Source organism: Electrona antarctica (assembly GCF_951216825.1).
Source record: "Electrona antarctica genome assembly, chromosome: 3".
NCBI classification, from domain to species: Eukaryota; Metazoa; Chordata; class Actinopteri; order Myctophiformes; family Myctophidae; genus Electrona; species Electrona antarctica.
Genome location: NC_136808.1, coordinates 44,693,981 through 44,712,327, shown reverse-complemented (window position 1 = coordinate 44,712,327; position 18,347 = coordinate 44,693,981). Strand labels below are relative to the sequence as shown.

Here is an 18,347-nt window from a genome sequence, read left to right as displayed (position 1 = left end):
TTTTATCATACTCCACTTACCCCCATGTAACGTACAGTGTTTTTAATCTCTCTGTGTATCGCTCTCTCGCTCTGAGCATGCTGCATGACGAGCACGCATGCGCCGCTCAGGCTGACAGACAACAGCAGCTGCACAGTCAACAGATTGACATGGAACAATACTATTGCATACTGTTGCTCATTCTGCATATCATGCAGAATGAGAATACAGAATTAGAAATCAGACAGTTGAGACAGATACCAGCTGGCATAATGAGAGCAGTATTTATTCACATTTGCTCATGATGACATGGAGTGTTTGAGTTTGTGGTGGTGAGGTGGGTGGTTAGAGACTTGTAAACGTGATGACAGGAGGTCACTGCATTAGAAAAAGAATTGTGATGCACCGAATATTCAGCCGCAGAAAATGGCTAAAAATGCATTTTCGGCCTATTCGGTTTCGGCCCCAATAGGCAGAAAATATATCGCCGAATAGTGAATGCAATTAATGCATTCAAAAGAGCTGAATAAATGTTTTATGGACCCATAATAGTGATTATTATTTAAGTTAAGTTTTGCCATAACCATTTATTTTGCCATAAATCAGGTACAGTAGCTTTAAGGTACAGCCATGACAGCAATGGTAGGAAAAAAGATATTTAATCATATTCGGTATTCGGTTTTCGCAACTTTTCGGCCAACTGTTTCCTATATTCGGTTTCGGCCAAGCATTTCCCTTTCGGTGCATCCTTAAAAAAATGACGAAGTGAGGGGCGCCAAGATTTTGGGGGCATGTTAATGCTCTCATGTCCGGGAAAAACGAAATAAATGTATTACAAGATGTATTTATATCAGCCAGATAATGTCTTACATTGCCATGTACTGCCCTAAACAAACATTAAAGTCCATAGACTTGGCTGGCCTAAGACGTAATTTCGGAAAGCCATGCATTGGAAGGGCTAGCGCCTCTCTCAAAACAAAACAAAAACAATGAAAGGGATGTTGAGTCACCGACCGCCTCAGTCCGATTATTTCACCATGTCAAGTCAACACAATTGATCTGGTCTGGACACACCAATCGTACAAAAAATAGAAATTCATCAACCAATTAACAATGCATCAACGGTAATCATCCAATGTTCCAATTCTGATCCAAGACCCAATGAACAGACCGGAGATCACAGTTTCTTTACCCGGCCTTTCCCCTTCCCCCTCCCCCTGGCACGTGTCCCACCACGACCTCGCCGTTTGTTCTCAAACACAGATCGTGCAGTCACCATGGGAATGTCACCGCCCCCATCGCTATCCTCAGAGGAGCCGCTGCTGCTTTGCCTCGTTACCTTTGGGAGGCTCTTGGGTTCAATGGCTTGAGGAATGTGCTTGTGAGTTATGGTGAGGGACTCCATGTCATCGCTGCCACTGGTCACATGTTTTAGAGAACCAAGAGGAGATTCGGCATTGACCGCTGGTGCATACCCCCCCATGAACCCTCCTCCCATCACAGACCCTGTATCTCGCTCCATTTCCCCTCCTAGCTTCTGTTTATGCTCCACTGACTTCCCTTTCCTCACTTTTGATGGGGAGATTATCTCTTCCTCATCGCCTTTTACATCCTCTTCCTCCTCTCCCTCCGTCCCTCCTCCCTCTCTCCCCTTTCGCTTCAAGCAGGTGACTGCGCGGCGAAGACGCTGGCTGCGGATGGCCTGTCTTTCCTGCTGCTCCATGCGGAAGAACGAGTCAATCCGCAATTGAGTCTGCAGACAAACAGTAGATAGAAATTAGAATGTTAGTAATGTTAGCTAGAACCTTTTTCAACATTACACAGTCAAACAGGACACTGTGAAAAGGGAAACATTAGTGACTGATGGAATCATCCAGATAAAATTATCAGGGCAGCCCCCATAGCCTGCGAGTAGATCGGGGTAGGTTTAAGATTGGATATTTGAACCCCCACACTACAGGATAATCTGGTCAGACAATCGCTTCCCATCAGCCTTAATAATTATAATAATAAATGTGCGTGCAGAATTTCACAGAAATCGCATGCTGTGTTCATGATTTTTGAGGCATTTTGTTGAAAAATCTCAAATACCTATAGAGCGTTGAAGTCCCGCCCCCTTTCAGAACGACGAGGGCACCAGGAAATAATTCCCCATTCATTTTCCCCATAGACATTTCAAAAAGTATTTATTTAAAGACCTTACAAAAAAACAAAGCAAACAGCCGAGTTGACAAATCATGACAATAAACACATATTTTTGGGCTGAACAAATAATTAAAGAACGTACCCTGCCCTTTTTTTGTCTAATTATCTGTTCCACCCAAAACAAATGTGTATGTCATGATTTGTCAACTCGGCTGTTGGCTTTGTCCGAGGCTTTAAAGGTCTTTAAATACTTTTTGAAACGTCTATGGGGAAAATGAATGGGTTATTAATTAAATTAATAATAACTTATTATTACCTGGTGCCCTCGTGGTTCTGAAAGGGGGCGGGACTGCGACGCTCTAGAGATACTGTGTACCGATTTGCGTAATGTTTGGACAAAATCTGTAGGTGTCATGGTGACCATGGTGCAGATATCCTGTCAAAAAATGTGTTTTGCGAAAATCGCTCTCCTTTACTAAGAAGTATTACATTTAAGTATTACCTTCCATACTTTAAATGCTTAGTATGAGGTATAAAGTACAGCAGCCTTGTGTTCATAAAACAGAAAGATTGGGTAAGACTGACGTTATGTATCTTTCAGGACCTTTCACTGCTTTGTCTCAACCATTACTATATGGCTCTGGTCTCAGCCACCGCGGTAGATATTTTGACATTTCGTTTTTTTTTTTTTTTAATGTTGCCACTACTGTTGGAGCAGCCATAAACTACACAGGTTCATCTCGATGTTCTGGGCATCTTTGTAATGTTAGTGTTAGTAAAAAGCAGGTAAAAGAGTAACGTTTGAGGCAGACTAACATCAGTCACTCTACCGTTCACTGTAGTAGAAGAGGTGCGCCTGGTGCGGGTTTAAACCCCACAGCTATGTCGAGTCCGCCTACAGGAAATACGTAAGCTGCTACCATGAGACCCGTTTCTGAATTCGTCTATATATATATCTATGCCAGGAAGTAAGTGAGCCCAGTGTCCGTGACATCATGGAGTCCATGGACACTTTGAAATACTAAAATAACTAAAAACACATATTACCCACAGGAAAGTGTTTCTTGTCTCCCAAACATCATTAAAATAAGATCTGGTTGCAAAAGGGGTGAAGTGGCCCTTTAACAGTCATGACAACCCCCACCAGGTTGAGCTGGCATGTCTTTCTCTTCCAAGTACCTGGTGAACATTGAGCTGTTTAAGTACAGGCTGAAGTGTCTCCTCTGCCTACCTGGTGAACATTGAGCTGTTTAAGTACAGGCTGAAGTGTCTCCTCTGCCTTCCTACTGCTCCACCCAAAGCGACTTTGACAGAATGTAAAAATGGTTAAGGAAATACCTTCATTCCAACATGTATTGTATTGTATGTATTATTGCGACTGTAGGTCGCAGTTCACTATGAAAACAGTCAGTCAGTCACATCTGTCAGTAAGTCCATCAGTCACGCCTCGTGACACACTCCATATATTTCCTATACAGAATTCATTCCATATGTTGATCTGACCCCCCATGCCAAAGCATCAGCGCTCGACCCAGCAGCTTGCCATCACCCAGGTGGATGCACACTGCGTCTCGCCCTCAGGTGTCTTACTGGTATCTCTACTGTCAGGCAGAAACCAGCTAACTCCAAAATGAGTTAGCTGGTTGTCAGAAGCACAAGGGCACTTTTTAACCAACACACAGACGTCATAAAAGGTGTTTCAATAGCATTGATTTATGGAAAGAAATCTAACCTGAAAAATCGAGTTAGTTGGTTTCTGCCGGGCAGCACCAACATGTATTATGAATAGAGTACAATAGACCATAATGGAAACAAGTCTCCTATGCTATCATTATAACATTTGACTGTACTACCTGTACTGTTTACAGCCTTGTTAATACCGTATTCAATCAATTTCACAAACCTTTGGGGTATCACAGTACCCTCTAACCAATCTGACCATAATCAATTTGACATGCTCTCCCCAATCAACCAGTGTAGTTTGATGTCCAATACTTGTCCCTGAATGTGTCCTATGTCAAGAAAAGTTTTAGAAAACACACCCACACATACAAATAAAGGATATTCTTTTATAAGGTGGAGGTCTGGGTATCCCCAGCTAAAGGAGCCATTTGACTGTTCGACAGCTGGATGCAGGTAGGCCTGTGCTACAACAGGGTTGGGAAAGCCAGGCTGCAGTTTCAAGGCCCGCAGTTTTTTCTTAACCTTGGAGTCCCGTGGGTCAGATACCAAACGCTTGTTCTTCTGGGCTTCTGACCACCATTCACTGGAAGGCAGAAAGAGCAAACAGGCAAATCCCTTTAAAATACATACCTGTACAAAAAAGACAGAAAACACTAATATACCAATTGGCAATCATTTTTCCATTACAGCACACACGTGCACACTCACATACATACCTAAATTGCGCGAGTGGTTCCATGCTTGGCCCAGGGAATTCGTTTAGGATTTCCATACCAGTGACATGGCCCACTCCTGGGATTCCTTCTGTGTAGTCGCTCCCCAGCAGGTAGGCCAGGTTGATGAGCTTGCTCCTGTCCAGACCTAGGGGGCAGAGGAAGGACAGGATGCAGTGAGAAACTATAGCTGACTGTGAGGGACCCTCCAGGTTCTTTGAGTGGGTTATTTACTGACAGCTGTGTGAATGAACGATTCTAAAACGGTTAGTCCCAATACTTGATTCTGATTGGCTGGTTACCGTCACGTGACTGTTGTAAATTTCACCGATAATCCACACCTTCTCAATCACTTTATATCATTCCCAGCTGATTCCGCATATCTGTAGCTGTACTGGGGAAGGGGAGCACTTGATTGCCTTACAAACCCATGCCGTGCGGGCGTCTAAGCACCGCCCGGTACATATGACTGTGAATGTGTGGCTCCAGGCAGCCCAGTAAAGACATCAAGCGCTATTCTCCCGTCACATAGCCTACTTGCCGAGCAAAACAAGGAAGTAATGTGGCTCGCTCTGGTGGCGCAAAGCGTAGCTACATTTGTGAATTGAATAGTTTTATTAGGTTAATATTGCTATATGTTTGTAACCGTTTTAGAAAAGAAATAAGCCACTCGAGGGTAGAAGACCCTCCGCTGTGCGTCGGCTCTGCCTACGCCTCCCAGTCATTGTAAAATACCTGGTAACCTGAGACCTCTCGTGGCTTATTGCTTTATTTGAGAAATCTGAGCACTAAAGACTAAACCGTTAAAGCCTTGAGTATTCAGAGGTCCAGGTAGTGTGGTGTGCTCCCTGACTGCATGTCAGTCATTACCGACTTCAACGCCTGTCACTGTAATGCCATGTGCCGGATAATAAACATCCCAGATTAGCACCCTGCACGGGTGTTAAACTTCAACGAGAAACATTAGACAAGAGTACTCTGAACTTGGCATAATATTTGAATTCATGATCAGATATGTAGCTCAGATTTATAAGGAGTTGTCACAGACATAGTGAATTGGTGACAGCACTGACCCAGCTGGTTTTGAAGGTCAATGTACTGGTAGTGCTCGACATATTTGTTCTGACTGAAGAAGTTCTTGTAGACGTGTCTCCCTCCGAACAGCCAGACATCAGAGTCATCTGTGATGGTCCCGTGGGTGTGGTCGGAGCGGTCCAGTGCCGCACACTGAGCTTCAGCCTCCATGGGAGCCACCACATAGGGAACACCAAACAACCTCAGCAGCTCCTTTTATGAAGGCAGAAAACATATTCATATGGCTGCCTGTTACGCATTGCAGCTGGCAACATATCGTACGCGTTGTGTATTGGTCTGTTGGTTTGTATACATATTTTTGAGGGGCGCTAGCCCCTCCTATATACAGCTTTTGACATTTGTCATTGACAATGAAAGGAGAAATTAGTGTGCGTGTCACACACACACCTGTACGAACTGATGTTGTGCATGTGCCTATAGAGCGTCGCAGTCCCGCCCCCTTTCATGACGACACCAGGCCCAGGAAATAATTCCCAATGCATTTTTCCCATAGACATTTCAAAACGTTTTTATTTATTTAAAGACCTTATAAGCGTCGTACAAAGCCAACTCGAGTCGTGACAAATCATGACAACAAACACAACATTTTGGACCAAACAAATAATTACAAAGAAGAAAAACAGCAAACAAAGTGTTCTAACCTGCCGTTTTCTTCTTCTTTCTAAATATTTGTTCGGCCCGAAAAATTGTGTTTGTTGTCATGATTTGTCACGACAAGAGTTGGCTTTGTACGAGGCTTAAAAGGTCTTTAAATAAATACTTTTTGAAATGTCTATGAGGAAAATGAACGGAGAATAATTTCCTGGGCCCTGGTAGGGGGCGGGACTGCAACGCTCTATACGGTTAGCATCTCATCACCTGGCTCTCCAGGCACATCTGTCCAGTGACGGTGGCAGCCATCCTCTCCTGTTGCTGTCTCTGTTCCTTCAGGCTGCTCTGCTGGACCTGTAGAGAGCTCTCCATTGCCTCCAGCTCCTCCTGCAGGAGGACACGGGTACTGCATCATTCACCACACACCAGACATTACAACCATTATGATGAACGATACAGAAGACCCAACATGTTAAAACTCCTTCAACCATCATCTGTAGCTTTCTTTACGATATGGGCCTGGCCCTTATAGGTGCTTTGTGAAATCAAGATCTCAGTAACATTATATGGGCTAATTTGATGTGTTGTTACCAGACTGTTGCCTCCGCGATTTCCAAACGCTTCATCATACAGTCTGGGCCAACGGAAGAGGTCTCATGAGTATGCGATAAAGTGGAGCGTCCTCGCCACTTCCGTTTCGTCTTTACAGATACATTTATCCTAATATAAATAGAAAACATCTAAGCATATATAGCTTGTTGCTTAGCAGAAAAAGAAATTAAAAAAAAAGCCCTAAAGATATTTTAAAATATATTTTCGTGAACGGAAATGGCAGCTCATGGGGGGCTATAGTTCCATTCGGAGATTGTGGAATAGTTGTCTGGCTACGCGAGACTATTGTCTATATGACATGTCATGCATATACAATGTTATTTATGAGGGCTCCATATTTATGCATTATCTTGGAATTTCATACAGAGCCAGACTGATACATCTGTCATTATTTTACTTTTTGATCGGTATCGGCAGTTATGCAGACGACGTGTCCTGATTTTAACCACTTTCAACCTAGCGTCTCTATTTTGGGCTTGTTGTATAGGCGAATGTTTCTAATATTTTCCAGAATGTTTGCATTGTTTAAGCAATTCTTTATTTTATTTCTTGAATCGTGCTTAGGTGGTTCAATAAAATAAAGTTAATTTACGAGTTGATTTTCAAAATGGTATCAATTTGTTTGCTTCCAAGTTAAATGTTTTAGTTTTTTCCCAACTGAATAGATCATGTTGCACTATTTGACAAAATATCGGTCAAAACATTGGTAATCCGTGGTCTAGGACTATCCAAACTCGGGATCGTCATCAGAACCCAAAATCTGGAATTGGTTGGAATCTGATTTCATACTTACAGCATCAATGTGTTCCCATTCATTGGCGACAGGTGTGGGGCTGTCCTCCTTCATCTCTTCTTGACAGTTCTCCTCTTCATCCCCAGCCTCCAAACCATCCGATGTGCTACTGAGAGCCTCCTCCTCTTCCCCCTCATGGACATCCACTGGAGATCCCTCATCCTGGACGTGGGAGTCACCTGCATCCTTCTCTGTTAATTCCTCCCCATCGGACACTTCGATGAAGCTTTCTGGCAGAGCAGATGGTAAAACCACAACACTTAACTCTAATTTGATTTTCAGATTTTCAAGGAAATTAAAAACAATATTTTTTTTCAAATCAAAAATGATACAAATGTCGTATGACAGCGATCCAGAAGGACACACCTTCTGAATCGCTCCTCTCGTCGTCTTTCTTCTTCAGTACCGCTCCGTGCCTCTTCTCCGATACTTCAATGCTGTCTTCACTCCTGTTATGTGATGGTAAAGAACGTGCATTCAGAGGCTCCTGCAGCAGTCGAGGAGAGAACATCGTGGACATGTCCCTTTGATCTGAGGCAACTCTCTGGGACTGACCTGAACAGTCCTTTTGATCATGTCCCATGTCCTCTCCTGTCCATTCACATTCTAATACTCCTCTTTCTTTGTGTTCCTTCCCGTCTTCCTCTCCTCCACTCCCTACATGAATCAATGTCTTTCGCTTTGTCTGCTCTTCTAACTCCATCGATGCTTCTCTCTCATTCTGACTTTCTTCTATGTCAGGGTGTCCATCACTATGTGTCCGCACTGTAACACTAAGTGCTCTATTCCGCTGTCCAATTGCCTCCTCCAACTCATCTTCAGAACTACTGTCCAACAACGTATCTCTTGCGTGAACATTTTGGTTCGATTTGGTCTCAGTGTGTTCAGGATTAATACACTGAAGGTCATCATCTTCTTTCTCTTCCTCTGAACTGCTTATGATCAGTCGTGGTGCAGGATGTCGACTCGTTGGCAGGGACTCATTTGGCGCTCTAACAATCAGAGCCTCTCTTTCACTCATGCCATTCTCATCCTCTGCGAAAGCTTGTTGGATGGCCAGTAGTGTGCGAGGGGATACACTGCCACTCCTCTTCTCACTGCCACCCATTTCCTCATCCGAACTGTCATCCATAGCAGCCTGGATGGCCTTCAGAGTACGCGGTGAAGGGGGGTTCCTCTCAGGAGAAAGGGGAGGATTCAATATAGACGGCTTGGGGGCTGAAGAGGGACCCTGTTCTTCGTCCTCCTCAGCGACAGGACGCCACAGGGGCTCGGGTCGATCTCTCCTGCCCCGTGACAGGGGTCCCCCAGACCAGGGCTGGGCTGCCGGCTGGCTCTCTGGAGCCCTCTCACTTTTCTTAGAACCTGAGAAATAAAAACCAAAGATAATCATATTGCTATAAATGTGAAACCAATGCCCAAGTGTTTCTTTTCTGTGTTTCCGTATAGTATTTTTACATTTTATAATGATGTAATTGTGAAACTTGGTATTTAATTCAAATATATGATTTAGTCAGCTGGTGTACATGTGTCTCGTCTCCTCGCTTTTAGTGATAATAACTACAATATTATACATCTAATCTCCCCATCCATCGGGCTCACAGGCGCCATTAGATATCCTTTGACCAAAACTATGACAAGCATAGTGAGCAACAACTTTAATCACATTATTATCGGCGACCTGACCATCAGTTGCCGGGGGTTCAATCTCCGGGTCATACCAAAGACTATACAAATGGTACACATTCACAATGCAATGCCTCTCTGCTTGGCACTCAGGATCAAGGGTTGTATTGGGGGTAAGTCCCTACGAAATACTTGTGTGCAGTCACACCCAGCTCAGAGTACAAAGAATTTGGACTGGTCAGGTCACGTGTCAATGCTTAAATCATTCATCCACACCACATCATCATAATCAATCAGTGATTAAGCTAAATAATCAGGATTATCACTGCATCTGAAAGAATGGCTTCACCTTCAGGGCAGCGGTGGCCGAACGGTTTGCGGAGCGGTCTTGATACCGGAAGGTCACCAGTTCGAATCCCCGGACCGGCACGTTAAAATGACCACCGCTGAAGTGCCCTTGAGCAAGGCATTGAACCCCAACCATGAAATGTTCTATAAGCTATAAGCTATGGCTGTAAACAAGCATCTCGAGCTTAATCCACTTACCCTGGGTAAACAAAGAACTTTGCTTTGCTTTGCCTTTAATGAGAATATAGTGGGAAGAGTCCTCGGAGAGGACCCTGCGTGACTCCACAATGTGCTCCCCCTCCTCTCCACCCGGACCAAGGATCTGTGGAGCCCAGCCAGCACTCTGCTGTCCCATCTCTTTTTCCACCTCCTCAAGTCGTTTGTTCAGATGGTTCCTCTGCAGCAGACCAGCCAGTTGGTACTGGGAGAAGTCTCCTGATTTCTGATGGAACAGAATGGGAATTACCTGCATTAACAAGGGCTTAAACTTTTCCAGCTCGAGACCCAAACCCTATCCAACATGGTTCAAATGGCGTTTGAAGCTGCAATGGGTTTATATAGGAAGGGGGACATGTCTGATAAAGTGAATATCAAATATCTAAATATTGAATCAAGCAACTTAAAAACTGTCTGGGGTGCACACAAACGTGTTAAAGTGAAATACCCCTCATGATGATATGACATATAAACCCCTGCACTGTAAATGTGAATAGAATCTGCAAATAAAAAACAAGTGTGTGTGTGTGTGTGTTTTAATAAATAGAAAATGTTAATAGTAATAAGAGACAATTTAAAAAAGCATCCTGCACATTTTACTGAAGTAGGGATGTGTGAGTGTTCACCTCTGGAGGCTTGTGGTACATGGTTCGGCGTCTTTTGCTAAACTCCTTCATGTCTTTGAGTAACTCATGTTTCATTTCAGGAGGCAGGCTGGTAAACTCCTCTGAGTTGATGTCCACCGAGTTGGGACGCTCATACAGTTCCTCCTGAGAAGAAAAGAAAGAGGGCATCTGGATTAAAATATCAATTATTCACACTGTTCTACATCTAAAATATACACTTCATATATGTAGGTCCCATCCATTGTTATGGTTGCTATGTGTATTAACCACTCGGCTATCAGCGCCCAAAGATCAGTTTTAACATGGTGGTTGTAATGTTACCTGATACATGAGGTAGTTTTCAGTCATCTCTTCCTGCGCTCGCTCTTCCTCCTCTTCTGAGCTATAGCGATAAAGAAAGGATGGAGCAGATAACGTTGGTTGTCCTTTTCTATGTTGTTTTTCTATACATCATCCAGAAATATAACAAGCAGCCTCTCTCTCTCTCTCTCTCTTGCACACATACACGTATAACTCACCTGTTCCTGTCCTTCTCCTCTGCAGGTGGCAGGGCTGGTAGAACATAAATGTCATCCACCTCATCTCTCCTGACATCGGAGATGCTGGGCAGAGGGTCTTTACTGTGGTGGAGAAAAATAAAAGCAACAGTTTTATCTTTCACAGTCTTTTCATTTGTCTATTCCTGCCGATTTTCATGTCCCTACCTGCGGTCTCCAAGTGCAGCTTTGATGGCTTGTCTCTTTAAGAACGTCTTGAGGAGTTTCTCATTGGTTTGTTTGGACTCTTCCTTCAGCTCTTCCTTCCTCTGTCTCCTCAGGGCCTAGGAAGGACATTCCACAAGATCACACACAGCAGCATATAAAGCTGTGAAGTCACCTCTAGTGTGGTGTAAATTGACCATTTAGACATAGTCAGACCCAGAGATCTCTCTGAGACAAGAAGCAAGACACAAACTAAAATAGATCACTGGTTTTAAATGTGGGGTCCTATGTTAATAAGGAGGTTCCAGGGGATCCTATGTTAATAAGGAGGTTCCAGGGGGTCCTCAGCTAACTCATTGATCACTCATTTATCACACCAAGCACTATAACTGTAAAGATGGAACAACTAGAACAAAGTCTATTTGTAGTACACTTAGGTAGTAAGTTAGGTTGGTCCGTAATCCAATTCATAACTGGGTTTTGTTTGGGGAATTTTTCGCCATTTATTTCGATAGCACAGTCAGTGACAGTGGAGAGAGACAGGAAACATGGTAGAGTCTGGAAGTGAAATGCATCAAATCTGCCACCATGCTCAGGAATCAAACCCGGGACACGGCGTCAGACATCAATGTGGTCTTAAATATTGCCGGCCCCTGAAATTAAAAGGTTTGAGAACAGAACAACTGAAATATAGAGATCCTCTCCACGTACCAGAGTCTGCTTCTTCAGTAGAGGTGCATCTCCATCAAACACAAAAACTGGCTTTATGCGGAAGAAGAGCAGCTTACAGACGCGGTGGAAGAGTGTGAGGAGGTGGGCATTCTGAACGCTGTTTCCTTCCCGGTCCCTGACTCCCTTCACTGCCTGATTGAGCCAAATGCTGATGTCTGGAAGCTTGGTTAAGGATATAACTTGACACAATATACTTACCATTCAAGTGAAAGCAAATCAATACATGGGGGTAGATTCATTCCACAAACAATAGTGACACCACACACAGAGCTATAAATATCAGAACAGGTATAGGTAATATACAGTGGCTATGGAGGGGGCTCTCTGGTGGCTAAGAGCTCTCAATGCATACAGCTTTATATTGTCATGAGAAAACATACACATACAACATTGCCAAAGCAAAAGTGGAACAACACACACACACACACACACACACACACGCTCTCTCTCTCTCTGGGGTAGGACCTGTACAGTACTGCTACTCCCACCACCAACAATGGCACTGTTTTCACACATTTGCACTCAAAGGAAGGATCACAATGGAAACAACTAACGTCTCCAGGACGTTTTTGTGTTATCCGTTTAGTTTTAGCCTTAATGTCTGACTGTACCACGTACTGTTTACATTTCTGCCTGATAAAGTATTCAATCAATCCTGGTGCACATTAAAAACATAAATTAACCATCAGTCAATCAAGGATACCAATAGCCAAGATCTTTCCTTCCAGTGTCTCTGGGTTGACGGTTTTCCCAGTACTTTCCAGGAGTCTCCACAGTCCGTGCACTCCCATGGTTATTGCACGCAGATGGGTTATTGCATATTGTTGTTTAACGGCGGTTGGCTCAAAACAGTGACACTTATTACATGTGCGTAAACTTGTGTAGCGATAAGAAATGCGGTACTGTCTATAGTCGGACTTAAGTCATTTCTTTGACCAATTTAGACAGTACTTGTAGTTCAAATGGAGACGACTGAACCCCCCCGAGTGGTGTTCGCGGTGTCACTGTCTATTGTTTCAGTTCGCAGACACTACACCCCCCATTTGAAGGTTCCAATCTCTATGGTTCCGATCCGTGTAGAATGTATGTATTAGGCCGGTTATATTAGTGCGTTACACTGTGTGCTCGAGCCGCACTCTCTTTCTGAACCTGAACTCAGATCAGATGACTATTGACTAAACGTTCCCTGGCTCATACAATATGTTTATGAAAAAAACAGCAACTGATCCCAGATCGGTACTGTTTCCCCCACCGGGCCCAGTTCCACTGGAACTGTCGCGTCGGCGTTTAACCTTTTGGCCAACAACATCCGGTCCGGTAGCAGGGCTAGAGACAAGATGGCGACGGAATTGGCAACACGAAAGAAAAACAGTGAACGTTAACAACAATAGCTAAACGAAAACCACCAGTTTTCATTGACATTATAGGACGCACACTCGCTGTAGGTATGTTTGTTTTGAACGTATCCTTTCTCCGTATTAGCTTATCGGAACTCAAATGATTTGGTAGACGTAACGTTACGTTACCCATTTTAATATTCATTATTCATTCATTTTTGTTGCCAACTATAGCACTAGTCTGTAACGCGTTGAATTCACACCAGCAGCGTCCCAGCTAGTCCTGATAGAAGGACCTTTGATCCATACATAGTGACTTGTTTGTCTCTGTTTTTCAACCCTAGATTTGACCAAGATGACATGTTTTGTAGCATAATCATAGTCTGTGTTTGTATAGGTGTCTGCTGGCGTTGGGACGAACTGTTATAAATGTACATTTGTATTATTTTCTAGGGAAAAGAGAACGGCTGACTCTAAGCCACTTCCATCATGACTACTGTAGTAGCTGTAAGAGGTATGTAATATACACTATCTGTGCACCCGTACCATCGGTACCCTCGGTTACCTTTTCTGTATTTTGGACGGCGATACCTCCGTCCAAAATACAGTGTGGTCCTGAAAGGGCCTATCATCGGGTGATCTGAAGCACCACACAAACACTTTGTGTTTACATTCTCCATAACTGCTCAGCCAGTCACAGCATGATGAGCAGTTCTGATAAAACTCTAGCCAAAACAGTCTCTCTCTGTAGACATGTCGCCCATACCTTTTATTCTCGTTTGATGTCTTGTGCTCACAATAACATTGAGGAGGTGAGTGAGCAGGAATTTAAATTCCTCTTGATCCAGCTTGATTTTTTGAGAGTGAGAGTGTAGACTGCTGTGGAGTAAAGATAATTATCCAGAGAAGACTCGCTTTGTAAGTTTTTTCCCTCTTCCAGATTCTGCCCATGTGCCTGTCAGGGGCCCTGGTGATGGAATGGAAACGGATAAACCACCAGTCGCGGTCGAGATTGTCACGGGTACACTTCCCCCAGAGCTGGTTGTAATTCCCCTGCTAAAGATGGTGAGCCCCAAACACAGCTCGAGATCAGCTCACAGGGTGCCGCATCCTCCAGGCGTGCTTCATCTGGGCAAGGTGAGCCGAGAGGTCTGCACAGAGTTGGAGGTTGTGAGGATCGTAGTCCCACTTACTGCTATTAGCCGCCATGGACGTGTAGTACCTGCTGAGGGCAAAGGGGAGGCTGGGCACCATGCTGAGCAGGACCACCCTTCACACTCCCTGCCTCTGGTGGAGGACTGGAGAGGAGCATTAGAGAAGTTACAGAACTCTGAACGCAGGCTCCTGCAGGATAAAGAAGGCCTTTCCAATCAGCTTCGTGTCCAGACAGAGGTAAGACCCCAATAAAGCCATTAATCATTATTTCAGCAAAATTCCCACTATGATTCTATAAAAGCAATTTCACTGAATGTAAAGATATAGCAATCAATAAAGTACCACTGATCAGTGATTCCAGCAAAACTGAACAAGATGGGGACATCAGTCTTGCTAAAATATGGAGGAATGGTAGGAAGGTGGATCTGAGAATAGTAATTAACAAAATGTGACGTGTGTGTGTGTGTGTGTGTGTGTGTGTGTGTGTGTGTGTGTGTGTGTGTGTGTGTGTGTGTGTGTGTGTGTGTGTGTGCGTGTGCGTGCCTTCCATTATAAAGTTATAGATAGTGTATAGTACACATTAAAACAAATATGTGGGGTTTTATTTTAGCCTAGTGGCAGTGTGGTCGAGTGGTTTTGTTTTGTGAGATTTTCTCCCATAGCGTCAAAATCACAATATGTGTAAAACATTCAGGGATATATTTCAATTCCATGGCCATAATTCCATGGCCTACTGGGAAGAGCGCACAAGACATTGTGCTGTTAAAGTCAGTGGTATTTGGACTGAGATTAGCCAGACACACCGGCTTGCCTCCATGTCACCATGTCGTTAAAAATAGCATTGGACTCGTGGAGACATGTTTTTAGGGGCGATAGCCCCTCCTATGTCCAGCCTTTGGTGTATGTAACCCATTTTTTGTCCCAACACAAACATTAAATGCCATTGACCAGACCTATTTTGTGTATATATTCACTTTGTGGTATTTATCCATGCCTGAGACATTCACCAATCAAAATTTCAACCCTGCTTCTTCCATTTTTCTAGGTGAATCGTGAACTAAAGAAGCTGCTGGTGGCTTCAGTGGGTGATGACCTGCAGTACCATTTTGAACGTCTGTCACGGGAGAAGAACCAGTTGATTTTGGAGAATGAAGCTTTGGGCAGGAACTGGGCGCACACTGCTGAGCAACTGGAACGCATGAGCATCCAATGTGATGTTTGGAGGAGCAAGTTCCTGGCCAGCAGGTGCAGTTTGAGTAGATAGCAAGTTTGTAGTGTTACACTAAAACTGTAGGGATAGGTGTTTGTATTTGAGAAATAGAAATGGGTAGATCACGTACTTTTAAATGATAAATGATCAACTATTGTTCAATATTGTTCTACATACAAGCAAGCACCAATTATATAATGTGTTAATTGTAATGAATAACGGTAGTTGAATTAAACTTGTCTGTCCAGAGTCATGGCAGAGGAGTTGACCAATGCGAGAGCAGCTCTGCAGCGACAGACCAGAGAAGCTCAAGGTGCTATTCACGACCTTCTGTCAGAGAGAGAAGAGTTCTATAGGGACATGATGATCACACACAGGTACATGCACTGTTCAGTAGCAGAATCCAAATAAGACTGCCACAAAAAGCACATTAACATTAAATAAAAGATGCATCTTGCTATAAGCACAGTTGACCCTGTATCCTCACATGCTTTAAATTCCATTTGTCAGGTCACTTGAGCAGCTTTTAGTGTCCCTCCAGTGGGGCAGACAGCAGAGCTACTACCCCAGTGCACAGTCCCTTAGCACAGGGGAGCTGGCGATAACCAACCAGAAGCTGGCTGAGTCCATAAACTCCCACCTGCTGGGCAAACTGAACAGTGCGGTGAAGAGCGGCAGCAGCACACCCACAGAACTGTGCAACACACCAGCTGAGAAGATGGCTGAGAAGGTGTGGTATTAGTCAGCACTATTCTAAACAAAATATATTGCAGCTACACAGTAAAATCCTGAATATTACTTTAACTATTTGAGAGTGTACAGATGGAACCATTTTGTTCATTCCAAGTAACCTCGCCTCACCAGGCTTTCCACCACCTCGGAGGAAAGCCTGGTCTCTGTTTCAAAAGTCTATATGATCCGGCCGGGAGCGGATGATATCGTTACGTCATGTAAAGTCAGGAACAATCAAACGGAACTTCCTTTTCCCTCAAACCGGAAGAATAACAATAAAAGCTCTCGTAGCCTGTAGCTGAGAAAAATCGGTTTGAGGGAAAAGGAAGTTGCCGCCCCGTTGTTCCTGCCTGTCGACTACAAAACAATACTACATGACGTAACGATATCATCCGCTCCCGACAGGATCATATACCCTAAATGAAATGGTGCCCAGGCTACATTCCAAGTTAAATTAACACTCTCTTATCTTTCCTCTTTGTTCTCTGTCCCTTGCAAATCCTTGCCAGGTAATGAAGAGTTTACACTCCACCCCTTGTCCAGAGGAGGTTGAGTCCCCACTCAGTGACTCTTCTACCTTTCTGAACCAGAAAAAGAGTATTGGCAGGTTCCACCCATACACCCGCTATGAGAACATTACCTTCAACTGCTGTGAACGTTGCACTGGGGACATCTTGGTGCTGTAGAGGTCAAAGGAGGGGCTACATAAACTCCAGTCATGTTAAAAGTTCACGTCAAATGCTTTGAATACAGATGTTTAATTTACATTTGACAAATGTTCTTTGGGGGACATGGGTTCTCTGTGTGAGGTGATTATTACTACAGTCAACACCAAGACACAGCCACTCGCACATGCACACATTTACAGTGTCCATGACCATGGGGCTGATGTTAAACATTTCAGTGTTCAGCAGGACAGAGATTACTAACAATTTGATTATTTTCCTGTGTTTTGAATGGTATTTTTGGATTCTACTGCTCTACCTTTCACCTGTTTATTACTTTTTAAAACACGTGGCCTTCCATTTCATCATAATGGTTGTGATGGAGCCTATTCATATTTTAAAACGGATTGTTTTTAAAAAACTATTGTTTTTGTTCAAGTGTTACAAGACATGCAAACTGTTTCATTAACATTGCATTTGTATTATTTATTTTAGTTTGTATACATCTATAACTCAAATGGTCTGTACTTGGTCTACACAATATACTTTAACCTAGGTGAAATGCCAGCATGAAACAATCATGCATTGTTACCACATAATGGGCATTGTTTGTTGGTGGTACAATTGGTCAACTATAGTGTGGCTAACTACACGTAAAAAGGCCATGGTATTGTCACATGTGGTCCACAACAGCAATATTCTGAATCTGAACAGTATAACTTGGATGCAATTTCAATTAAATGTTTACTGTACATTGAATTGTATTCTTAAATAATCGTTTGACATGAATTATGCTCAAGTGTTTTATTTATTTTTGTTGGTGTGAGATTTATATTCTGATTTTCAAAGCAATTATCATTTTCTTGCATTGAAGACAATTGTATATTTAATGGATGCTTTGATGTGAATAGTGCAGAGATAAGCAATACAAAAGTACACACATCTTTAATACATTTAAAGGATACTGGATGAGGAGCTTGTATTACTGTATTTGCATTTTGCACTGCTATACTTTGACTTTGATTTGGATAAACCTTTAGAATCTTGTATCTGCCATTTGTTGAGATTATTATAATGCACAGCACACTATTTTGGGTGATTATCAAAGATGCTGTTATTGTGGTACCCATGTTTCAAAATAGAAAATCTAAAGAAAGATGTTTGAAATGTCAGACCAAAATAAACGTTTCTATTTTCAAAATATCTTTGTCATGTTTTAACACCTGAACTAACTCTTCATGTGACCACCGCGCTGACTGTAGGTGCGCTACCCGTTCAACTGAAGTCTTGGTGTGTGCGACCCACTAACACCTGAAATAAAAAACAAAGCATTGGAATACCAAGTTATAACAAAGGTTTAATTCAAAATGAGATGCCACATTTTATCT

The 18,347-nt window shown here is 43.2% G+C and overlaps 2 protein-coding genes across 4 annotated transcripts; one reads left to right on the top strand and one right to left on the bottom strand.

The window, feature by feature from the left end:
* Positions 1 to 239: 239 nt before the first annotated feature.
* ercc5 (excision repair cross-complementation group 5) lies at positions 240 to 12,906 on the bottom strand. 2 transcript variants are annotated; one of them, XM_079496134.1, is made up of 15 exons: positions 12,564 to 12,906; positions 11,840 to 12,015; positions 11,132 to 11,247; positions 10,946 to 11,047; positions 10,749 to 10,809; positions 10,428 to 10,571; positions 9,784 to 10,027; positions 7,978 to 8,976; positions 7,612 to 7,841; positions 6,474 to 6,593; positions 5,594 to 5,807; positions 4,524 to 4,668; positions 4,190 to 4,390; positions 3,356 to 3,440; positions 240 to 1,732 (listed from the first exon to the last, which is right to left on the bottom strand). In XM_079496134.1, the coding sequence occupies exons 1-15, from the start codon at positions 12,649 to 12,651 to the stop codon at positions 1,157 to 1,159; spliced, it is 3,501 nt and encodes a 1,166-aa protein (XP_079352260.1). In that variant the 5' UTR covers positions 12,652 to 12,906; the 3' UTR covers positions 240 to 1,156. The 2 variants fall into 2 exon arrangements, with proteins under 2 accessions (XP_079352260.1, XP_079352261.1); XM_079496135.1 differs by having other exon boundaries at positions 9,817 to 10,027.
* Positions 12,907 to 13,147: 241 nt separating this feature from the next.
* On the top strand, positions 13,148 to 18,162 carry LOC306919075 (golgin-45-like). 2 transcript variants are annotated; one of them, XM_079496137.1, is made up of 7 exons: positions 13,148 to 13,301; positions 13,651 to 13,711; positions 14,138 to 14,589; positions 15,398 to 15,597; positions 15,811 to 15,939; positions 16,073 to 16,292; positions 16,804 to 18,162. In XM_079496137.1, the coding sequence occupies exons 2-7, from the start codon at positions 13,687 to 13,689 to the stop codon at positions 16,978 to 16,980; spliced, it is 1,203 nt and encodes a 400-aa protein (XP_079352263.1). In that variant the 5' UTR covers positions 13,148 to 13,301; positions 13,651 to 13,686; the 3' UTR covers positions 16,981 to 18,162. The 2 variants fall into 2 exon arrangements, with proteins under 2 accessions (XP_079352263.1, XP_079352262.1); XM_079496136.1 differs by having other exon boundaries at positions 13,148 to 13,305.
* The last annotated feature ends 185 nt before the right edge of the window (positions 18,163 to 18,347 follow it).